Below are 27245 nucleotides of genomic sequence, written 5' to 3'. Positions count from 1 at the left end.
TGGCTAAAACGTTTTTCCTCCATGCGCAGATCATGTCCTCTAGTCCTTTGAGAAGGCCTAGGGACAAAAAGCTCATCCGCCAAGCTATTATATTGCCCTCTGATGTATTTATACATGTTAATTAGATCTCCTCTAAGGCGTCTTTTCTCTAGACTAAATAAACCCAGTTTATCTAACCTTTCTTGGTAAGTGAGACCTTCCATCCCACGTATCAATTTTGTTGCTCGTCTCTGCACCTGCTCTAAAACTGCAATATCTTTTTTGTAATGTGGTGCCCAGAACTGAATTCCATATTCCAGATGTGGCCTTACTAGAGAGTTAAACAGGGGCAATATTATGCTAGCATCTCGAGTTTTTATTTCCCTTTTAATGCATCCCAAAATTTTGTTAGCTTTAGCTGCAGCGGCTTGGCATTGAGTACGATTATTTAACTTGTTGTCGATGAGTACTCCTAAGTCCTTCTCCAAGTTTGATGTCCCCAACTGTATCCCATTTATTTTGTATGGTGTTAGACCATTGGTACGACCAAAATGCATGACTTTACATTTGTCAACATTGAATTTCATCTGCCATGTATGTGCCCATATAGCCATCCTATCCAGATCCTGTTGCAATATAACACTATCTTCCTTAGAGTTGATGATTCTGCACAATTTTGTATCATCTGCAAAAATAGCAACATTGCTCACTACTGTATCCACTAGGTCATTAATAAATAAATTGAAGAGCACTGGACCCAGTACAGACCCCTGTGGGACCCCACTGCTAACAGTCTCCCATTTTATATATTACACATTATACAGCTCTGTACATAGAGCCAGTCACACCGCTAACTGTCCCTCAGAGGGGTCACATCTAATGTCCTACCACAGTCTATGCTCTGTATTATATATTACACATTATACAGCTCTGTACATAGAGCCAGTCACACCGCTAACTGTCCCTCAGAGGAGTCACATCTAATGTCCTACCACAGACTATGCTCTATATTATATATTACACATTATACAGCTCTGTACATAGAGCCAGTCACACCACTAACTGTCCCTCAGAGGGGTCACATCTAATGTCCTACCACAGTCTATGCTCTATATTATATATTACACATTATACAGCTCTGTACATAGAGCCAGACACACCGCTAACTGTCCCTCACAGAGGTCACATCTAATGTCCTACCACAGTCTATGCTCTAAATTATATATTATACATTATACATTATACAGCTCTGTACATAGAGCCAGTCACAAAGCTAACTGTCCCTCAGAGGAGTCACATCTAATGTCCTACCACAGTCTATGCTCTATATTATATATTACACATTATACAGCTCTGTACATAGAGCCAGTCACACCGCTAACTGTCCCTCAGAGGGGTCACATCTAATGTCCTACCACAGTCTATGCTCTATATTATATATTACACATTATACAGCTCTGTACATAGAGCCAGTCACACCGCTAACTGTCCCTCAGAGGGGTCACATCTAATGTCCTACCACAGACTATGCTCTATATTATATATTACACATTATACAGCTCTGTACATAGAGCCAGTCACACCACTAACTGTCCCTCAGAGGAGTCACATCTAATGTCCTACCACAGCCTATGCTGTATATTATATATTACACATTATACAGCTCTGTACATAGAGCCAGTCACACCACTAACTGTCCCTCAGAGGGGGTCACATCTAATGTCCTACCACAGTCTATGCTGTATATTATATATTACACATTATACAACTCTGTACATAGAGCCAGTCACACCGCTAACTGTCCCTCAGAGGGGTCACATCTAATGTCCTACCACAGTCTATGCTCTATATTATATATTACACATTATACAGCTCTGTACATAGAGCCAGTCACACCACTAACTGTCCCTCAGAGGAGTCACATCTAATGTCCTACCACAGCCTATGCTCTATATTATATATTACACATTATACAGCTCTGTACATAGAGCCAGTCACTCCGCTAACTGTCCCTCAGAGGGGTCACATCTAATGTCCTACCACAGTCTATGCTCTATATTATATATTACACATTATACAGCTCTGTACATAGAGCCAGTCACACCGCTAACTGTCCCTCAGAGGGGTCACATCTAATGTCCTACCACAGTCTATGCTCTATATTATATATTACACATTATACAGCTCTGTACATAGAGCCAGTCACACCGCTAACTGTCCCTCAGAGGGGTCACATCTAATGTCCTACCGCAGTCTATGCTCTATATTATATATTACACATTATACAGCTCTGTACATAGAGCCAGTCACACCACTAACTGTCCCTCAGAGGTGTCACATCTAATGTCCTACCACAGTCTATGCTCTATATTATATATTACACATTATACAGCTCTGTACATAGAGCCAGTCACACCGCTAACTGTCCCTCAGAGGGGTCACATCTAATGTCCTACCACAGTCTATGCTCTATATTATAAATTACACATTATACAGCTCTGTACATAGAGCCAGTCACACCACTAACTGTCCCTCAGAGGGGTCACATCTAATGTCCTACCACAGTCTATGCTCTATATTATATATTACACATTATACAGCTCTGTACATAGAGCCAGTCACACCGCTAACTGTCCCTCAGAGGGGTCACATCTAATGTCCTACCACAGTCTATGCTCTATATTATATATTACACATTATACAGCTCTGTACATAGAGCCAGTCACACCGCTAACTGTCCCTCAGAGGGGTCACATCTAATGTCCTACCACAGTCTATGCTCTATATTATATATTACACATTATACAGCTCTGTACATAGAGCCAGTCACACCGCTAACTGTCCCTCAGAGGGGTCACATCTAATGTCCTACCACAGTCTATGCTCTATATTATATATTACACATTATACAGCTCTGTACATAGAGCCAGTCACACCGCTAACTGTCCCTCAGAGGGGTCACATCTAATGTCCTACCACAGCCTATGCTGTATATTATATATTACACATTATACAGCTCTGTACATAGAGCCAGTCACACCACTAACTGTCCCTCAGAGGGGTCACATCTAATGTCCTACCACAGCCTATGCTGTATATTATATATTACACATTATACAGCTCTGTACATAGAGCCAGTCACACCACTAACTGTCCCTCAGAGGGGTCACATCTAATGTCCTACCACAGTCTATGCTGTATATTATATATTACACATTATACAGCTCTGTACATAGAGCCAGTCACACCACTAACTGTCCCTCAGAGGGGTCACATCTAATGTCCTACCACAGTCTATGCTGTATATTATATATTACACATTATACAGCTCTGTACATAGAGCCAGTCACACCACTAACTGTCCCTCAGAGGAGTCACATCTAATGTCCTACCACAGTCTATGCTCTATATTATATATTTCACATTATACAGCTCTGTACATAGAGCCAGTCACACCGCTAACTGTCCCTCAGAGGGGTCACATCTAATGTCCTACCACAGTCTATGCTGTATATTATATATTACACATTATACAGCTCTGTACATAGAGCCAGTCACACCACTAACTGTCCCTCAGAGGGGTCACATCTAATGTCCTACCACAGCCTATGCTGTATATTATATATTACACATTATACAGCTCTGTACATAGAGCCAGTCACACCACTAACTGTCCCTCAGAGGGGTCACATCTAATGTCCTACCACAGTCTATGCTCTATATTATATATTACACATTATACAGCTCTGTACATAGAGCCAGTCACACCGCTAACTGTCCCTCAGAGGGGTCACATCTAATGCCCTACCACAGTCTATGCTCTATATTATATATTACACATTATACAGCTCTGTACATAGAGCCAGTCACACCACTAACTGTCCCTCAGAGGGGTCACATCTAATGTCCTACCACAGTCTATGCTCTATATTATATATTACACATTATACAGCTCTGTACATAGAGCCAGTCACACCGCTAACTGTCCCTCAGAGGGGTCACATCTAATGTCCTACCACAGCCTATGCTGTATATTATATTTTACACATTATACAGCTCTGTACATAGAGCCAGTCACACCGCTAACTGTCCCTCAGAGGAGTCACATCTAATGTCCTACCACAGCCTATGCTCTATATTATATATTACACATTATACAGCTCTGTACATAGAGCCAGTCACACCACTAACTGTCCCTCAGAGGAGTCACATCTAATGTCCTACCACAGTCTATGCTCTATATTATATATTTCACATTATACAGCTCTGTACATAGAGCCAGTCACACCGCTAACTGTCCCTCAGAGGAGTCACATCTAATGTCCTACCACAGCCTATGCTCTATATTATATATTACACATTATACAGCTCTGTACATAGAGCCAGTCACACCGCTAACTGTCCCTCAGAGGAGTCACATCTAATGTCCTACCACAGTCTATGCTCTATATTATATATTACACATTATACAGCTCTGTACATAGAGCCAGTCACACCACTAACTGTCCCTCAGAGGGGTCACATCTAATGTCCTACCACAGTCTATGCTCTATATTATATATTACACATTATACAGCTCTGTACATAGAGCCAGTCACACCGCTAACTGTCCCTCAGAGGGGACACATCTAATGTCCTACCACAGTCTATGCTCTATATTATATATTACACATTATACAGCTCTGTACATAGAGCCAGTCACACCGCTAACTGTCCCTCAGAGGGGTCACATCTAATGTCCTACCACTGTCTATGCTCTATATTATATATTACACATTATACAGCTCTGTACATAGAGCCAGTCACACCACTAACTGTCCCTCAGAGGGGTCACATCTAATGTCCTACCACAGTCTATGCTCTATATTATAGTTACATAGTTACATAGTTACTTTGGTTGAAAAAAGACATACGTCCATCGAGTTCAACCAGTACAAAGTACAACTCCAGCCTGCTCCCTCACATATCCCTGTTGATCATAAAATCCCTGGATTAACATCATTGGCATTACCTAGTAATTGTAGCCATGGATGTCATTCAACGCAAGGAAAGCATCTAAGCCCCCTTTAAATGCAGGTATAGAGTTTGCCATAACGACTTCCTGTGGCAATGCATTCCACATCTTAATCACTCTTACTGTAAAGAACCCTTTCCTAAATAAATGGCTAAAACGTTTTTCCTCCATGCGCAGATCATGTCCTCTAGTCCTTTGAGAAGGCCTAGGGACAAAAAGCTCATCCGCCAAGCTATTATATTGCCCTCTGATGTATTTATACATGTTAATTAGATCTCCTCTAAGGCGTCTTTTCTCTAGACTAAATAAACCCAGTTTATCTAACCTTTCTTGGTAAGTGAGACCTTCCATCCCACGTATCAATTTTGTTGCTCGTCTCTGCACCTGCTCTAAAACTGCAATATCTTTTTTGTAATGTGGTGCCCAGAACTGAATTCCATATTCCAGATGTGGCCTTACTAGAGAGTTAAACAGGGGCAATATTATGCTAGCATCTCGAGTTTTTATTTCCCTTTTAATGCATCCCAAAATTTTGTTAGCTTTAGCTGCAGCGGCTTGGCATTGAGTACGATTATTTAACTTGTTGTCGATGAGTACTCCTAAGTCCTTCTCCAAGTTTGATGTCCCCAACTGTATCCCATTTATTTTGTATGGTGTTAGACCATTGGTACGACCAAAATGCATGACTTTACATTTGTCAACATTGAATTTCATCTGCCATGTATGTGCCCATATAGCCATCCTATCCAGATCCTGTTGCAATATAACACTATCTTCCTTAGAGTTGATGATTCTGCACAATTTTGTATCATCTGCAAAAATAGCAACATTGCTCACTACTGTATCCACTAGGTCATTAATAAATAAATTGAAGAGCACTGGACCCAGTACAGACCCCTGTGGGACCCCACTGCTAACAGTCTCCCATTTTATATATTACACATTATACAGCTCTGTACATAGAGCCAGTCACACCGCTAACTGTCCCTCAGAGGGGTCACATCTAATGTCCTACCACAGTCTATGCTCTGTATTATATATTACACATTATACAGCTCTGTACATAGAGCCAGTCACACCGCTAACTGTCCCTCAGAGGAGTCACATCTAATGTCCTACCACAGACTATGCTCTATATTATATATTACACATTATACAGCTCTGTACATAGAGCCAGTCACACCACTAACTGTCCCTCAGAGGGGTCACATCTAATGTCCTACCACAGTCTATGCTCTATATTATATATTACACATTATACAGCTCTGTACATAGAGCCAGACACACCGCTAACTGTCCCTCACAGAGGTCACATCTAATGTCCTACCACAGTCTATGCTCTAAATTATATATTATACATTATACATTATACAGCTCTGTACATAGAGCCAGTCACAAAGCTAACTGTCCCTCAGAGGAGTCACATCTAATGTCCTACCACAGTCTATGCTCTATATTATATATTACACATTATACAGCTCTGTACATAGAGCCAGTCACACCGCTAACTGTCCCTCAGAGGGGTCACATCTAATGTCCTACCACAGTCTATGCTCTATATTATATATTACACATTATACAGCTCTGTACATAGAGCCAGTCACACCGCTAACTGTCCCTCAGAGGGGTCACATCTAATGTCCTACCACAGACTATGCTCTATATTATATATTACACATTATACAGCTCTGTACATAGAGCCAGTCACACCACTAACTGTCCCTCAGAGGAGTCACATCTAATGTCCTACCACAGCCTATGCTCTATATTATATATTACACATTATACAGCTCTGTACATAGAGCCAGTCACACCACTAACTGTCCCTCAGAGGAGTCACATCTAATGTCCTACCACAGCCTATGCTGTATATTATATATTACACATTATACAGCTCTGTACATAGAGCCAGTCACACCACTAACTGTCCCTCAGAGGGGGTCACATCTAATGTCCTACCACAGTCTATGCTGTATATTATATATTACACATTATACAACTCTGTACATAGAGCCAGTCACACCGCTAACTGTCCCTCAGAGGGGTCACATCTAATGTCCTACCACAGTCTATGCTCTATATTATATATTACACATTATACAGCTCTGTACATAGAGCCAGTCACACCACTAACTGTCCCTCAGAGGAGTCACATCTAATGTCCTACCACAGCCTATGCTCTATATTATATATTACACATTATACAGCTCTGTACATAGAGCCAGTCACTCCGCTAACTGTCCCTCAGAGGGGTCACATCTAATGTCCTACCACAGTCTATGCTCTATATTATATATTACACATTATACAGCTCTGTACATAGAGCCAGTCACACCGCTAACTGTCCCTCAGAGGGGTCACATCTAATGTCCTACCACAGTCTATGCTCTATATTATATATTACACATTATACAGCTCTGTACATAGAGCCAGTCACACCGCTAACTGTCCCTCAGAGGGGTCACATCTAATGTCCTACCGCAGTCTATGCTCTATATTATATATTACACATTATACAGCTCTGTACATAGAGCCAGTCACACCACTAACTGTCCCTCAGAGGTGTCACATCTAATGTCCTACCACAGTCTATGCTCTATATTATATATTACACATTATACAGCTCTGTACATAGAGCCAGTCACACCGCTAACTGTCCCTCAGAGGGGTCACATCTAATGTCCTACCACAGTCTATGCTCTATATTATAAATTACACATTATACAGCTCTGTACATAGAGCCAGTCACACCACTAACTGTCCCTCAGAGGGGTCACATCTAATGTCCTACCACAGTCTATGCTCTATATTATATATTACACATTATACAGCTCTGTACATAGAGCCAGTCACACCGCTAACTGTCCCTCAGAGGGGTCACATCTAATGTCCTACCACAGTCTATGCTCTATATTATATATTACACATTATACAGCTCTGTACATAGAGCCAGTCACACCGCTAACTGTCCCTCAGAGGGGTCACATCTAATGTCCTACCACAGTCTATGCTCTATATTATATATTACACATTATACAGCTCTGTACATAGAGCCAGTCACACCGCTAACTGTCCCTCAGAGGGGTCACATCTAATGTCCTACCACAGTCTATGCTCTATATTATATATTACACATTATACAGCTCTGTACATAGAGCCAGTCACACCGCTAACTGTCCCTCAGAGGGGTCACATCTAATGTCCTACCACAGCCTATGCTGTATATTATATATTACACATTATACAGCTCTGTACATAGAGCCAGTCACACCACTAACTGTCCCTCAGAGGGGTCACATCTAATGTCCTACCACAGCCTATGCTGTATATTATATATTACACATTATACAGCTCTGTACATAGAGCCAGTCACACCACTAACTGTCCCTCAGAGGGGTCACATCTAATGTCCTACCACAGTCTATGCTGTATATTATATATTACACATTATACAGCTCTGTACATAGAGCCAGTCACACCACTAACTGTCCCTCAGAGGGGTCACATCTAATGTCCTACCACAGTCTATGCTGTATATTATATATTACACATTATACAGCTCTGTACATAGAGCCAGTCACACCACTAACTGTCCCTCAGAGGAGTCACATCTAATGTCCTACCACAGTCTATGCTCTATATTATATATTTCACATTATACAGCTCTGTACATAGAGCCAGTCACACCGCTAACTGTCCCTCAGAGGGGTCACATCTAATGTCCTACCACAGTCTATGCTGTATATTATATATTACACATTATACAGCTCTGTACATAGAGCCAGTCACACCACTAACTGTCCCTCAGAGGGGTCACATCTAATGTCCTACCACAGCCTATGCTGTATATTATATATTACACATTATACAGCTCTGTACATAGAGCCAGTCACACCACTAACTGTCCCTCAGAGGGGTCACATCTAATGTCCTACCACAGTCTATGCTCTATATTATATATTACACATTATACAGCTCTGTACATAGAGCCAGTCACACCGCTAACTGTCCCTCAGAGGGGTCACATCTAATGCCCTACCACAGTCTATGCTCTATATTATATATTACACATTATACAGCTCTGTACATAGAGCCAGTCACACCACTAACTGTCCCTCAGAGGGGTCACATCTAATGTCCTACCACAGTCTATGCTCTATATTATATATTACACATTATACAGCTCTGTACATAGAGCCAGTCACACCGCTAACTGTCCCTCAGAGGGGTCACATCTAATGTCCTACCACAGCCTATGCTGTATATTATATTTTACACATTATACAGCTCTGTACATAGAGCCAGTCACACCGCTAACTGTCCCTCAGAGGAGTCACATCTAATGTCCTACCACAGCCTATGCTCTATATTATATATTACACATTATACAGCTCTGTACATAGAGCCAGTCACACCACTAACTGTCCCTCAGAGGAGTCACATCTAATGTCCTACCACAGTCTATGCTCTATATTATATATTTCACATTATACAGCTCTGTACATAGAGCCAGTCACACCACTAACTGTCCCTCAGAGGGGTCACATCTAATGTCCTACCACAGTCTATGCTCTATATTATATATTACACATTATACAGCTCTGTACATAGAGCCAGTCACACCACTAACTGTCCCTCAGAGGAGTCACATCTAATGTCCTACCACAGTCTATGCTCTATATTATATATTACACATTATACAGCTCTGTACATAGAGCCAGTCACTCCGCTAACTGTCCCTCAGAGGGGTCACATCTAATGTCCTACCACAGCCTATGCTCTATATTATTTATTACACATTATACAGCTCTGTACATAGAGCCAGTCCCACCGTTAACTGTCCCTCAGAGGAGTCACATCTAATGTCCTACCACAGTCTATGCTCTATATTATATATTACACATTATACAGCTCTGTACATAGAGCCAGTCACACCGCTAATTGTCCCTCAGAGGAGTCACAGCTAATGTCCTACCACAGTCTATGCTGTATATTATATATTACACATTATACAACTCTGTACATAGAGCCAGTCACACCGCTAACTGTCCCTCAGAGGGGTCACATCTAATGTCCTACCACAGCCTATGCTGTATATTATATATTACACATTATACAGCTCTGTACATAGAGCCAGTCACACCGCTAACTGTCCCTCAGAAGGGTCACATCTAATGTCCTACCACAGTCTATGCTCTATATTATATATTACACATTGTACAGCTCTGTACATAGAGCCAGTCACACCGCTAACTGTCCCTCAGAGGGGTCAGATCTAATGCCCTACCACAGTCTATGCTCTATATTATATATTACACATTATACAGCTCTGTACATAGAGCCAGTCACACTACTAACTGTCCCTCAGAGGGGTCACATCTAATGCCCTACCACAGTCTATGCTCTATATTATATATTACACATTATACTGCTCTGTACATAGAGCCAGTCACACCGCTAACTGTCCCTCAGAGGGGTCACATCTAATGTCCTACCACAGCCTATGCTCTATATTATATATTACACATTATACAGCTCTGTACATAGAGCCAGTCACACCGCTAACTGTCCCTCAGAGGGGTCACATCTAATGTCCTACCACAGCCTATGCTGTATATTATATATTACACATTATACAGCTCTGTACATAGAGCCAGTCACACCGCTAACTGTCCCTCAGAGGAGTCACATCTAATGTCCTACCACAGCCTATGCTCTATATTATATATTACACATTATACAGCTCTGTACATAGAGCCAGACACACCGCTAACTGTCCCTCAGAGGGGTCACAGCTAATGTCCTACCACAGTCTATGCTCTATATTATATATTACACATTATACAGCTCTGTACATAGAGCCAGACACACCGCTAACTGTCCCTCAGAGGGGTCACAGCTAATGTCCTACCACAGTCTATGCTGTATATTATATATTACACATTATACAGCTCTGTACATAGAGCCAGTCACACCGCTAACTGTCCCTCAGAGGTCACATCTAATGTCCTACCACAGTCTATGCTGTATATTATATATTACACATTATACAGCTCTGTACATAGAGCCAGTCACACCGCTAACTGTCCCTCAGAGGAGTCACATCTGATGTCCTACTACAGTCTATGCTCTATATTATATATTACACATTATACAGCTCTGTACATAGAGCCAGTCACACCGCTAACTGTCCCTCAGAGGGGTCACATCTAATGCCCTACCACAGCCTATGCTGTATATTATATATTACACATTATACAACTCTGTACATAGAGCCAGTCACACCGCTAACTGTCCCTCAGAGGGGTCACATCTAATGTCCTACCACAGCCTATGCTGTATATTATATATTACACATTATACAGCTCTGTACATAGAGCCAGTCACACCGCTAACTGTCCCTCAGAGGAGTCACATCTAATGTCCTACCACAGCCTATGCTCTATATTATATATTACACATTATACAGCTCTGTACATAGAGCCAGTCACACCGCTAACTGTCCCTCAGAGGGGTCACATCTAATGTCCTACCACAGCCTATGCTGTATATTATATATTACACATTATACAGCTCTGTACATAGAGCCAGTCACACCGCTAACTGTCCCTCAGAGGAGTCACATCTAATGTCCTACCACAGCCTATGCTCTATATTATATATTACACATTATACAGCTCTGTACATAGAGCCAGTCACACCGCTAACTGTCCCTCAGAGGTCACATCTAATGTCCTACCACAGTCTATGCTGTATATTATATATTACACATTATACAGCTCTGTACATAGAGCCAGTCACACCGCTAACTGTCCCTCAGAGGAGTCACATCTGATGTCCTACTACAGTCTATGCTCTATATTATATATTACACATTATACAGCTCTGTACATAGAGCCAGTCACACCGCTAACTGTCCCTCAGAGGGGTCACATCTAATGTCCTACCACAGCCTATGCTGTATATTATATATTACACATTATACAGCTCTGTACATAGAGCCAGTCACACCACTAACTGTCCCTCAGAGGGGTCACATCTAATGTCCTACCACAGTCTATGCTCTATATTATATATTACACATTATACAGCTCTGTACATAGAGCCAGTCACACCAATAACTGTCCCTCAGAGGGGTCACATCTAATGTCCTACCACAGTCTATGCTCTATATTATATATTACACATTATACAGCTCTGTACATAGAGCCAGTCACACCGCTAACTGTCCCTCAGAGGGGTCACATCTAATGTCCTACCACAGCCTATGCTGTATATTATATATTACACATTATACAACTCTGTACATAGAGCCAGTCACACCACTAACTGTCCCTCAGAGGAGTCACATCAAATGTCCTACCACAGTCTATGCTGTATATTATATATTACACATTATACAGCTCTGTACATGGAGCCAGTCACACCGCTAACTGTCCCTCAGAGGGGTCACATCTAATGTCCTACCACAGTCTATGCTCTATATTATATATTACACATTATACAGCTCTGTACATAGAGCCAGTCACACCGCTAACTGTCCCTCAGAGGGGTCACATCTAATGTCCTACCACAGTCTATGCTCTATATTATATATTACACATTATACAGCTCTGTACATAGAGCCAGTCACACCGCTAACTGTCCCTCAGAGGGGTCACATCTAATGTCCTACCACAGACTATGCTCTATATTATATATTACACATTATACAGCTCTGTACATAGAGCCAGTCACACCACTAACTGTCCCTCAGAGGGGTCACATCTAATGTCCTACCACAGTCTATGCTCTATATTATATATTATACATTATACAGCTCTGTACATAGAGCCAGTCACACCGCTAACTGTCCCTCAGAGGTGTCACATCTAATGTCCTACCACAGTCTATGCTGTATATTATATATTACACATTATACAGCTCTGTACATAGAGCCAGTCACACCGCTAACTGTCCCTCAGAGGGGTCACATCTAATGTCCTACCACAGCCTATGCTCTATATTATATATTACACATTATACAGCTCTGTACATAGAGCCAGTCACACCGCTAACTGTCCCTCAGAGGGGTCACATCTAATGTCCTACCACAGTCTATGCTTTATATTATATATTACACATTATACAGCTCTGTACATAGAGCCAGTCACACCACTAACTGTCCCTCAGAGGGGTCACATCTAATGTCCTACCACAGTCTATGCTGTATATTATATATTACACATTATACAGCTCTGTACATAGAGCCAGTCACACCACTAACTGTCCCTCAGAGGAGTCACATCTAATGTCCTACCACAGCCTATGCTCTATATTATATATTACACATTATACAGCTCTGTACATAGAGCCAGTCACACCGCTAACTGTCCCTCAGAGGGGTCACATCTAATGTCCTACCACAGTCTATGCTGTATATTATATATTACACATTATACAGCTCTGTACATAGAGCCAGTCACACCGCTAACTGTCCCTCAGAGGGGTCACATCTAATGTCCTACCACAGTCTATGCTCTATATTATATATTACACATTATACAGCTCTGTACATAGAGCCAGTCACACCGCTAACTGTCCCTCAGAGGAGTCACATCTAATGTCCTACCACAGTCTATGCTCTATATTATATATTACACATTATACAGCTCTGTACATAGAGCCAGTCACACCGCTAACTGTCCCTCAGAGGAGTCACATCTAATGTCCTACCACAGTCTATGCTGTATATTATATATTACACATTATACAGCTCTGTACATAGAGCCAGTCACACCGCTAACTGTCCCTCAGAGGGGTCACATCTAATGTGCTACCACAGTCTATGCTCTATATTATATATTACACATTATACAGCTCTGTACATAGAGCCAGTCACACCGCTAACTGTCCCTCAGAGGGGTCACATCTAATGTCCTACCACAGTCTATGCTGTATATTATATATTACACATTATACAGCTCTGTACATAGAGCCAGTCACACCGCTAACTGTCCCTCAGAGGGGTCACTTCTAATGTCCTACCACAGTCTATGCTGTATATTATATATTACACATTATACAGCTCTGTACATAGAGCCAGTCACACCGCTAACTGTCCCTCAGAGGGGTCACATCTAATGTCCTACCACAGTCTATGCTCTATATTATATATTACACATTATACAGCTCTGTACATAGAGCCAGTCACACCACTAACTGTCCCTCAGAGGAGTCACATCTAATGTCCTACCACAGCCTATGCTCTATATTATATATTACACATTATACAGCTCTGTACATAGAGCCAGTCACACCGCTAACTGTCCCTCAGAGAGGTCACATCTAATGTCCTACCACAGCCTATGCTCTATATTATATATTACACATTATACAGCTCTGTACATAGAGCCAGTCACACCGCTAACTGTCCCTCAGAGAGGTCACATCTAATGTCCTACCACAGTCTATGCTGTATATTATATATTACACATTATACAGCTCTGTACATAGAGCCAGTCACACCGCTAACTGTCCCTCAGAGGTCACATCTAATGTCCTACCACAGTCTATGCTGTATATTATATATTACACATTATACAGCTCTGTACATAGAGCCAGTCACACCGCTAACTGTCCCTCAGAGGAGTCACATCTGATGTCCTACTACAGTCTATGCTCTATATTATATATTACACATTATACAGCTCTGTACATAGAGCCAGTCACACCGCTAACTGTCCCTCAGAGGGGTCACATCTAATGCCCTACCACAGCCTATGCTGTATATTATATATTACACATTATACAACTCTGTACATAGAGCCAGTCACACCGCTAACTGTCCCTCAGAGGGGTCACATCTAATGTCCTACCACAGCCTATGCTGTATATTATATATTACACATTATACAGCTCTGTACATAGAGCCAGTCACACCGCTAACTGTCCCTCAGAGGAGTCACATCTAATGTCCTACCACAGCCTATGCTCTATATTATATATTACACATTATACAGCTCTGTACATAGAGCCAGTCACACCGCTAACTGTCCCTCAGAGGGGTCACATCTAATGTCCTACCACAGCCTATGCTGTATATTATATATTACACATTATACAGCTCTGTACATAGAGCCAGTCACACCGCTAACTGTCCCTCAGAGGAGTCACATCTAATGTCCTACCACAGCCTATGCTCTATATTATATATTACACATTATACAGCTCTGTACATAGAGCCAGTCACACCGCTAACTGTCCCTCAGAGGTCACATCTAATGTCCTACCACAGTCTATGCTGTATATTATATATTACACATTATACAGCTCTGTACATAGAGCCAGTCACACCGCTAACTGTCCCTCAGAGGAGTCACATCTGATGTCCTACTACAGTCTATGCTCTATATTATATATTACACATTATACAGCTCTGTACATAGAGCCAGTCACACCGCTAACTGTCCCTCAGAGGGGTCACATCTAATGTCCTACCACAGCCTATGCTGTATATTATATATTACACATTATACAGCTCTGTACATAGAGCCAGTCACACCACTAACTGTCCCTCAGAGGGGTCACATCTAATGTCCTACCACAGTCTATGCTCTATATTATATATTACACATTATACAGCTCTGTACATAGAGCCAGTCACACCAATAACTGTCCCTCAGAGGGGTCACATCTAATGTCCTACCACAGTCTATGCTCTATATTATATATTACACATTATACAGCTCTGTACATAGAGCCAGTCACACCGCTAACTGTCCCTCAGAGGGGTCACATCTAATGTCCTACCACAGCCTATGCTGTATATTATATATTACACATTATACAACTCTGTACATAGAGCCAGTCACACCACTAACTGTCCCTCAGAGGAGTCACATCAAATGTCCTACCACAGTCTATGCTGTATATTATATATTACACATTATACAGCTCTGTACATGGAGCCAGTCACACCGCTAACTGTCCCTCAGAGGGGTCACATCTAATGTCCTACCACAGTCTATGCTCTATATTATATATTACACATTATACAGCTCTGTACATAGAGCCAGTCACACCGCTAACTGTCCCTCAGAGGGGTCACATCTAATGTCCTACCACAGTCTATGCTCTATATTATATATTACACATTATACAGCTCTGTACATAGAGCCAGTCACACCGCTAACTGTCCCTCAGAGGGGTCACATCTAATGTCCTACCACAGACTATGCTCTATATTATATATTACACATTATACAGCTCTGTACATAGAGCCAGTCACACCACTAACTGTCCCTCAGAGGGGTCACATCTAATGTCCTACCACAGTCTATGCTCTATATTATATATTATACATTATACAGCTCTGTACATAGAGCCAGTCACACCGCTAACTGTCCCTCAGAGGTGTCACATCTAATGTCCTACCACAGTCTATGCTGTATATTATATATTACACATTATACAGCTCTGTACATAGAGCCAGTCACACCGCTAACTGTCCCTCAGAGGGGTCACATCTAATGTCCTACCACAGCCTATGCTCTATATTATATATTACACATTATACAGCTCTGTACATAGAGCCAGTCACACCGCTAACTGTCCCTCAGAGGGGTCACATCTAATGTCCTACCACAGTCTATGCTTTATATTATATATTACACATTATACAGCTCTGTACATAGAGCCAGTCACACCACTAACTGTCCCTCAGAGGGGTCACATCTAATGTCCTACCACAGTCTATGCTGTATATTATATATTACACATTATACAGCTCTGTACATAGAGCCAGTCACACCACTAACTGTCCCTCAGAGGAGTCACATCTAATGTCCTACCACAGCCTATGCTCTATATTATATATTACACATTATACAGCTCTGTACATAGAGCCAGTCACACCGCTAACTGTCCCTCAGAGGGGTCACATCTAATGTCCTACCACAGTCTATGCTGTATATTATATATTACACATTATACAGCTCTGTACATAGAGCCAGTCACACCGCTAACTGTCCCTCAGAGGGGTCACATCTAATGTCCTACCACAGTCTATGCTCTATATTATATATTACACATTATACAGCTCTGTACATAGAGCCAGTCACACCGCTAACTGTCCCTCAGAGGAGTCACATCTAATGTCCTACCACAGTCTATGCTCTATATTATATATTACACATTATACAGCTCTGTACATAGAGCCAGTCACACCGCTAACTGTCCCTCAGAGGAGTCACATCTAATGTCCTACCACAGTCTATGCTGTATATTATATATTACACATTATACAGCTCTGTACATAGAGCCAGTCACACCGCTAACTGTCCCTCAGAGGGGTCACATCTAATGTGCTACCACAGTCTATGCTCTATATTATATATTACACATTATACAGCTCTGTACATAGAGCCAGTCACACCGCTAACTGTCCCTCAGAGGGGTCACATCTAATGTCCTACCACAGTCTATGCTGTATATTATATATTACACATTATACAGCTCTGTACATAGAGCCAGTCACACCGCTAACTGTCCCTCAGAGGGGTCACTTCTAATGTCCTACCACAGTCTATGCTGTATATTATATATTACACATTATACAGCTCTGTACATAGAGCCAGTCACACCGCTAACTGTCCCTCAGAGGGGTCACATCTAATGTCCTACCACAGTCTATGCTCTATATTATATATTACACATTATACAGCTCTGTACATAGAGCCAGTCACACCACTAACTGTCCCTCAGAGGAGTCACATCTAATGTCCTACCACAGCCTATGCTCTATATTATATATTACACATTATACAGCTCTGTACATAGAGCCAGTCACACCGCTAACTGTCCCTCAGAGAGGTCACATCTAATGTCCTACCACAGCCTATGCTCTATATTATATATTACACATTATACAGCTCTGTACATAGAGCCAGTCACACCGCTAACTGTCCCTCAGAGGAGTCACATCTAATGTCCTACCACAGTCTATGCTCTATATTATATATTACACATTATACAGCTGTGTGCAGCATGTGATGTAATCAGTGGGGCGAATGCACTGTACAATTATACAACATCTGACTGATAACGCGCACGTGCGTAGTACAGACAGCCGTTGGGACAGGAGGACGGGCCAGGGAGCTGGGCGGATGGGTGCGTGAGCGGCGGCGGCATGAAGAGACCTAGAGCCCGTTTTTAAATGGGCTAAGGTCAACCAGTAGATAATATTATATTATACTGCTCTGTGCAGCATTTGATGTAAGCAGTGGGGGGAGGGGGGGGGGGTAGTACTATTATATATTCATCTGACTGATAGTAGTAATAGATATTATGTTACACATTATACAGCGCTCTGCAGCTTTTGATGGAAGCGCGGGGGGGGGGGGGGGGGAATACTATTCTGCATACAGCTAACTGATAGTGGTAATAGATAATATTACGTTACACATTATACAGCACTCTGCAGCATTTAATGTAAGCAGGGTTTGTGTGTGTGTGTGTGTGTGGGGGGGGGGGGGGCAATACTATTCTGCATATAGCTAACTGATAGTGGTAATAGATAATATTACGTTACACATTATACAGCACTCTGCAGCATTTAATGTAAGCAGGGTTTGTGTGTGTGTGTGTGTGGGGGGGGGGGGCAATACTATTCTGCATATAGCTAACTGATAGTAGTAATAGATATTATGTTACACATTATACAGCGCTCTGCAGCATTTGATGTAAGCAGTGGGGGGAGGGGGGGTAGTACTATTATATATTCATCTGACTGATAGTAGTAATAGATATTATGTTACACATTATACAGCGCTCTGCAGCATTTGATGTAAGCAGTGAGGGGAGGGGGGTTAGTACTATTCTGCATACAGCCAACTGATAGTGGTAATAGATAATATTATGTTACACATTATACAGCGCTGTGCAGCTTTTGATGTAAGCAGGGGGGGGGGGGGGCAGTACTATTACACACATACACCTGACTGGGGGGGTGGGGCAGTACTATTACACACACACACACCTGACTGGGGGGGTGGGGCAGTACTATTACACACACACACCTGACTGGGGGGTGGGGCAGTACTATTACACACACACACCTGACTGGGGGGTGGGGCAGTACTATTACACACACACACCTGACTGGGGGGGTGGGGCAGTACTATTACACACACACACCTGACTGGGGGGTGGGGCAGTACTATTACACACATACACCTGACTGATAATACTCGGGGATTGCAGCTCCATGTTTAATGTTCTTTGATTTCTGCTAAAGTCCTCTCTTCTCCGCCCCTCTCGGTTTTTCTCCAGGTCCAGTATACAGCACTTGGGTTTCTAGAGAAGAATCGCGACACCATTCCTACTAATATCCAGAACCTTTTCATCAACAGTGTCACCAACTTGTTAAGCCTTCTTTTTGCAGGTAGGTCCAAGATGCAGGTATGGTGCCTAGCACACTCCTGGTTCAACGCTTACCTGTCTGGACGTTCTTTCATGGTCTCCTATGCCAATACCAACTCCTCTCCTCGCCCACTGTATGTGGGAGTACCACAAGGGTCCGTCCTTGGACCCCTCCTCTTTTCCATTTACACCCATGGCCTGGGACAGATAATAAGCTCTTTTGGGTTTCAATATCACCTCTATGCTGATGACACCCAAATGTATTGCCCTGCCCCAGACCTCTCCACACTACTATCAAAAGTCCCCGAATGTCTATCCGCTGTATCTACATTTATGTCGTCCCGCTTCCTTAAAGCGGAATATAACCCTGCATTTCAACTTTGCTCTAAAACATTATTTACAGCATATTATATACAAAAAGCATTTTTTTTTTTACTAGACCAGCATTGGAAGGGTTAGGGCTGGTTCAGACGGACGTTTGGAGGTGTCGCGTTCATTGGCGTCGCGGCGGTAATGCGTTCGGGCTTTCAGCAGCGTTCGCGTTGCGTTCGGATGCGGTCGCGTTTTTTCTTCCCCTAGGGGGACATTAGCCGTCGCGGTTAACCGCCCCTGGAAGCTACAAGTAGCTTCCAGGGGCTCCTTGAACGCCAGGGAAAATCGGGACCCGAACGCCGCGTTCGTGCAAAAGCGCATGAAAGCTTGGTACAAACGCTCCCATTCACTTGAATGGGAGCGTTTAACGCCAAGCCCCGAACGCTGGCAGTAAACGCTCTGCAAGCGTCCGTCTGAACCAGCCCTTAAACACAGAGGTTTAAAGTTCCGTGGAGAGATATGCAGAAGTTCAGATTGTTACATTCTATTTAGTTAAATGTATCTATTGATAAATGTTACACACTCTTTGGCTGTCCTCCAAGCTCCTTCTCAGTGAGAGAGATGAGTCACATTCAACACTTAGATACATTTATGTAAACAAAGGGCTTGATTCACAAAGCGGTGATAACTCAGTTATCACGCCTAAAAGACTTTAGGCGTGATAACCTTTGCACCAGCAAAGTTATCACCGCTTTGTGCTCTAACTCGCGCGAAGTTCCCGCGCATACGCGCGTATGTACGCTCGCAAAGTCCCATAGGGCTTAATGGGCACTTCGCGCGAAGCACGGGAGTTCGCGCGAATTCCTTCAGATCACGCCTAAACTAAGTTTAGGCGTGATAAAGGGCTTTTCACGGGCGTGCAAAGTGTTTGCACCGCTTTGTGAATCAGGCCCAAAATGTATCTATGTCAGCTTCGGATGCGTCTGCAGAAATCTTCAGGAACTTTAAAGTCCTGTGTAACCCTTCCAATGCTGGTCTAGTAAAAAAAACAAAAATGCTGGTTGCATATAATATACTGTAAATAATGTTTTAGAGCAAAGTTGAAATGCAGGGTTATATTCCGCTTTAAACTCAATATGAGCAAAACGGAGATTGTGATATTTCCACCTTCGCTCTCTGTTCCACCTCCCGTTGTCACAATCAATGTAGATAACATACCAATAGCATCAACCCCTAAAGCTCGTTGCCTAGGGGTAACTCTGGACTCTGAGCTCTCCTTTATACTGCATATCAACACATGAACTACCCCCTGCTACTTATATCTCAAAAACATTTCCAGAATCCGTCCCTTCCTCTCACAAGAAGCAACTAAAATGCTTGTGCATGCCCTAATCATCTCCCGTCTTGACTACTGCAACACCCTACTCTGTGGTCTACCAAAAAGCAGACTGGCACCTCTCCAATCCCTACTAAACTCTGCGGCCCGTCTCACCCACCTCTCTTCTAGATCCTCTGAGGCAGCCCCTCTCTGCCAATCCCTCCATTGGCTACCAGTTGCCCAAAGGATCCAGTTTAAACTTCTCACACTTGCATACAAAGCTCTACACAAGCTATCGCCTCCATACATTTCCTCTTTAATCTCCAGATACCTCCCCGCCCGGACCCTCCGTTCCTCACAGGAGACCCTTTTGTCCTCCAGCCTAGTCACCTCCTCTCACTCTCGCATCCAAGACTTCTCACGGGCTATCCTTCTCCTTTGGAACTCCCTCCCTCAGCCGGTTCGTCATGTCACGAGTCTGGAAACCTTCAAACGTACTCTGAAAACACACCTGTTCAGACAAGCCTATAATTTGCTATAGGCAGCACTGAAGGCACACTGGCTCACCCACTAATCCTGGTGTTTCCTTCCCCTTTGTTTCCTCCCCACTACCCTCTAGATTGTAAGCTCGCAAGGGCAGGGACCTCCTCCTAGTGTTTCTCATACTGCTGTAATTTTAACATATGCACATGTACCAACAACACATCAACTATGTATGTATCTGTATTCATTCTATTCAATGTCATGACTGTACAGTGTCTGGTATTTATGTGTAACGAACGAGGCAGCCGTGGAGAACAGCGCCGCAGCTTCATCCATGCCGATGCCCGTCCTCCCGGGCGTCTGGGACACCGAGGACGGAGCGTGCTTCTGCTCAGGGGGTCGCCGTCTCGCGCGCGCGGAGACGGGACCTTTATGCTGGTAGAAGGAGCGTCAGCTGACCTGCGGGTTGGCTGACGTCAGGGATGACTCCCGCTGCTCGGATTCGCGGAAATCCAAGGTGGGAGTGGCTGAGAGTCTCCCTCTTCCTTAAAAGCTTTCACTGGCCATTCTGCCGGTGTCTGTTGTCGTGAATACTTCTGTGTTAGCGCTCAGACCTTAGACTAGATCCCAGGTGTTGAAACCAAGGACTTCACACCTAGACTAGGATTATTGCATTGTGATTGATATTCTGTGTTTGACTCTGGCTGTACTCTGACTCTGCTCTAAGCTTATCGATTCTGTACCTCAGCCTATCTGCCTACGTTGCTGAGCCTCTGCCCGATTACCGACTACTCTTCTGCTTTACAATTCTGCTCTAATACTGTCCTCTCTGTTGCCGAACCTTGCCTGTCTGACCATTCTGCTCACCAGTGGGCCCTCGCCACTGGTGAGGTGTTAGCTTCACCAGCTCCTCTGGTGAAGTTATTTGCTTATGACCGATTGCTCCTAGGCAGCAGTACAGTGTGAATCGCCTACTCCTCAGGCGACCGTTAGTTACAGTACTGTTTGAGCCTCCTGCTCCTAGGCTGCAGTATGCTCTGAATCGCCTGCTCCTCAGGTGATCATTAGTCAGTACTGTCGGTATCTCCTGCTCCACAGGCTGCAGTACAATCTCAATCACCTGCCTCTCAGGTGATCTCTAGGCTGTAGTACTGTCTGAATCACCCGCTCCTCAGGAGATTCTATCTCTTCAGTCTTAGTGTATCCAGCTTGCTGGGGTTGGGACTTTAGCACACGGTCAGTATACCGATAGTACCTCACCAGCCCCTCTGGTGAGGTCTCGCCAAACTATTAAGTTACGGTTGCACCAAACACTACATACTCAGCTCCTTGTGCTGCTATACTGGTATTATTGGTGATTCTGCAGATCACACATAATCAGGTATAGCGTCTGTATTATTGGTGATTCTGCAGATCACACATAATCAGGTATAGTGTCTGCATTATTGGTGATTCTGCAGATCACACATAATCAGACATCTGAGTTGCTACACCAATCGTTAAATTATGTATATTTGTTCCCCATTATTTGTTTGTACTATGTACAGCACTACGGAAGATGTTTGCGCTATATAAATAAAAAATAATAATGGTGCTGGTAGATGCAGGTATGGTGCTGGTAGATGCAGGTATGGTGCTGGTAGATGCGGGTATGGTGCTGGTAGATGCGGGTATGGTGCTGGTAGATGTATATATGGTGCTGGTAGATGTAGGTAGGGTGCTGGTAGATGCAGGTATGGTGCTGGTAGATGCAGGGATGGTGCTGGTAGATGCAGGTATGGTGCTGGTAGATGCAGGTAGGGTGCTGGTAGATGTAGGTATGGTGCTGGTAGATGCAGGGATGGTGCTGGTAGATGCAGGTATGGTGCTGGTAGATGCAGGTAGGGTGCTGGTAGATGTAGGTATGGTGCTGGTAGATGCGGGTATGGTGCTGGTAGATGCAGGTAGGGTGCTGGTAGATGTAGGTATGGTGCTGGTAGATGCGGGTATGGTGCTGGTAGATGCAGGTATGGTGCTGGTAGATGCAGGTAGGGTGCTGGTAGATGCAGGTATGGTGCTGGTAGATGCAGGTATGGTGCTGGTAGATGCGGGTATGGTGCTGGTAGATGCAGGTATGGTGCTGGTAGATGCGGGTATGGTGCTGGTAGATGCAGGTATGGTGCTGGTAGATGCGGGTATGGTGCTGGTAGATGTAGGTATGGTGCTGGTAGATGCGGGTATGGTGCTGGTAGATGCAGGTATGGTGCTGGTAGATGCAGGTAGGGTGCTGGTAGATGTATATATGGTGCTGGTAGATGCAGGTATGGTGCTGGTAGATGCAGGTAGGGTGCTGGTAGATGCGGGTATGGTGCTGGTAGATGCAGGTATGGTGCTGGTAGATGCGGGTATGGTGCTGGTAGATGTAGGTATGGTGCTGGTAGATGCGGGTATGGTGCTGGTAGATGCAGGTATGGTGCTGGTAGATGTAGATATGGTGCTGGTAGATGCGGGTATGGTGCTGGTAGATGTAGGTATGGTGCTGGTAGATGCGGGTAGGGTGCTGGTAGATGTAGGTATGGTGCTGGTAGATGCGGGTATGGTGCTGGTAGATGCGGGTATGGTGCTGGTAGATGCAGGTAGGGTGCTGGTAGATGTAGGTATGGTGCTGGTAGATGCGGGTATGGTGCTGGTAGATGCAGGTATGGTGCTGGTAGATGCAGGTAGGGTGCTGGTAGATGCAGGTATGGTGCTGGTAGATGCAGGTATGGTGCTGGTAGATGTAGGTATGGTGCTGGTAGATGCAGGTATGGTGCTGGTAGATGTAGGTATGGTGCTGGTAGATGCAGGTATGGTGCTGGTAGATGTAGGTATGGTGCTGGTAGATGTAGGTATGGTGCTGGTAGATGCAGGTATGGTGCTGGTAGATGCAGGTATGGTGCTGGTAGATGCAGGTATGGTGCTGGTAGATGCGGGTATGGTGCTGGTAGATGCGGGTATGGTGCTGGTAGATGCAGGTGCTGGTAGATGCAGGTATGGTGCTGGTAGATGCGGGTATGGTGCTGGTAGATGCAGGTATGGTGCTGGTAGATGTATATATGGTGCTGGTAGATGCAGGTAGGGTGCTGGTAGATGCAGGTATGGTGCTGGTAGATGCAGGTATGGTGCTGGTAGATGCAGGTATGGTGCTGGTAGATGTAGGTATGGTGCTGGTAGATGTAGGTATGGTGCTGGTAGATGCAGGTATGGTGCTGGTAGATGCGGGTATGGTGCTGGTAGATGCAGGCATGGTGCTGGTAGATGTATATATGGTGCTGGTAGATGCAGGTATGGTGCTGGTAGATGTAGGTATGGTGCTGGTAGATGCAGGTATGGTGCTGGTAGATGCGGGTATGGTGCTGGTAGATGCAGGCATGGTGCTGGTAGATGTATATATGGTGCTGGTAGATGCAGGTATGGTGCTGGTAGATGTAGGTATGGTGCTGGTAGATGCAGGTATGGTGCTGGTAGATGCGGGTATGGTGCTGGTAGATGCGGGTATGGTGCTGGTAGATGTAGGTATGGTGCTGGTAGATGCAGGTATGGTGCTGGTAGATGTAGGTATGGTGCTGGTAGATGCAGGTATGGTGCTGGTAGATGCGGGTATGGTGCTGGTAGATGCGGGTATGGTGCTGGTAGATGCGGGTATGGTGCTGGTAGATGCGGGTATGGTGCTGGTAGATGCGGGTATGGTGCTGGTAGATGCGGGTATGGTGCTGGTAGATGTAGGTATGGTGCTGGTAGATGCAGGTATGGTGCTGGTAGATGTAGGTATGGTGCTGGTAGATGCGGGTATGGTGCTGGTAGATGCGGGTATGGTGCTGGTAGATGCGGGTATGGTGCTGGTAGATGCGGGTATGGTGCTGGTAGATGCGGGTATGGTGCTGGTAGATGCGGGTATGGTGCTGGTAGATGCAGGTATGGTGCTGGTAGATGCGGGTATGGTGCTGGTAGATGCGGGTATGGTGCTGGTAGATGTATATATGGTGCTGGTAGATGCAGGTATGGTGCTGGTAGATGTATATATGGTGCTAATAGATGCGGGTATGGTGCTGGTAGATGTATATATGGTGCTGGTAGATGCAGGTATGGTGCTGGTAGATGCGGGTATGGTGCTGGTAGATGCAGGTATGGTGCTGGTAGATGTATATATGGTGCTGGTAGATGCGGGTATGGTGCTGGTAGATGCGGGTATGGTGCTGGTAGATGCAGGTATGGTGCTGGTAGATGCGGGTATGGTGCTGGTAGATGCGGGTATGGTGCTGGTAGATGCGGGTATGGTGCTGGTAGATGCGGGTATGGTGCTGGTAGATGTAGGTATGGTGCTGGTAGATGCGGGTATGGTGCTGGTAGATGCGGGTATGGTGCTGGTAGATGTATATATGGTGCTGGTAGATGCAGGTATGGTGCTGGTAGATGCGGGTATGGTGCTGGTAGATGCGGGTATGGTGCTGGTAGATGCGGGTATGGTGCTGGTAGATGTAGGTATGGTGCTGGTAGATGCGGGTATGGTGCTGGTAGATGCAGGTATGGTGCTGGTAGATGTATATATGGTGCTGGTAGATGCAGGTATGGTGCTGGTAGATGCGGGTATGGTGCTGGTAGATGCGGGTATGGTGCTGGTAGATGCGGGTATGCTGCTGGTAGATGCGGGTATGGTGCTGGTAGATGCGGGTATGGTGCTGGTAGATGCGGGTATGGTGCTGGTAGATGCGGGTATGGTGCTGGTAGATGCGGGTATGGTGCTGGTAGATGTAGGTATGGTGCTGGTAGATGCAGGTATGGTGCTGGTAGATGCGGGTATGGTGCTAGTAGATGCGGGTATGGTGCTGGTAGATGCGGGTATGGTGCTGGTAGATGCGGGTATGGTGCTGGTAGATGCGGGTATGCTGCTGGTAGATGCGGGTATGGTGCTGGTAGATGCGGGTATGGTGCTGGTAGATGTGGGTATGGTGCTGGTAGATGCAGGTATGGTGCTGGTAGATGCAGGTATGGTGCTGGTAGATGCAGATATGGTGCTGGTAGATGCAGGTACTGGTAGATGCAGGTATGGTGCTGGTAGATGCAGGTATGGTGCTGGTAGATGCAGATATGGTGCTGGTAGATGCAGGTATGGTGCTGGTAGATGCAGGTAGGGTGCTGGTAGATGTAGGTATGGTGCTGGTAGATGCAGATATGGTGCTGGTAGATGCAGATATGGTGCTGGTAGATGCGGGTATGGTGCTGGTAGATGCAGGTATGGTGCTGGTAGATGCAGGTAGGGTGCTGGTAGATGCCGGTATGGTGCTGGTAGATGCAGATATGGTGCTGGTAGATGCGGGTATGGTGCTGGTAGATGCAGGTATGGTGCTGGTAGATGCGGGTATGGTGCTGGTAGATGTAGTTATGGTGCTGGTAGATGCGGGTATGGTGCTGGTAGATGCAGGTATGGTGCTGGTAGATGCGGGTATGGTGCTGGTAGATGCAGATATGGTGCTGGTAGATGCAGGTAGGGTGCTGGTAGATGTAGGTATGGTGCTGGTAGATGCAGATATGGTGCTGGTAGATGCGGGTATGGTGCGGGTATGGTGCTGGTAGATGCAGGTATGGTGCTGGTAGATGCGGGTATAGTGCTGGTAGATGTGGGAATGGTGCTGGTAGATGTGGGTATGGTGCTGGTAGATGCGGGTATGGTGCTGGTAGATGTAGGTATGGTGCTGGTAGATGCAGGTATGGTGCTGGTAG

The 27245-nt window shown here is 44.5% G+C and overlaps 1 protein-coding gene across 1 annotated transcript in view; it reads left to right on the top strand.

Moving 5' to 3' along the window:
* The window catches only part of LOC137544753 (myosin-IIIb-like), a 418671-nt gene that overhangs the window by 234130 nt on the left and 157296 nt on the right, over nt 1-27245 (top strand). The window contains exon 15 of the mRNA XM_068265847.1: nt 19304-19415. Coding sequence (XP_068121948.1) covers nt 19304-19415 — 112 coding nt within the window. The remainder of the gene's footprint in view (nt 1-19303; nt 19416-27245) is intronic.

This window comes from Hyperolius riggenbachi, chromosome 1 (genome assembly GCF_040937935.1).
Source record: "Hyperolius riggenbachi isolate aHypRig1 chromosome 1, aHypRig1.pri, whole genome shotgun sequence".
NCBI classification, from domain to species: domain Eukaryota; kingdom Metazoa; phylum Chordata; class Amphibia; order Anura; family Hyperoliidae; genus Hyperolius; species Hyperolius riggenbachi.
Note: the sequence above shows the minus strand (reverse complement) of the source record. Positions and strands in the feature narration are given on the sequence as shown.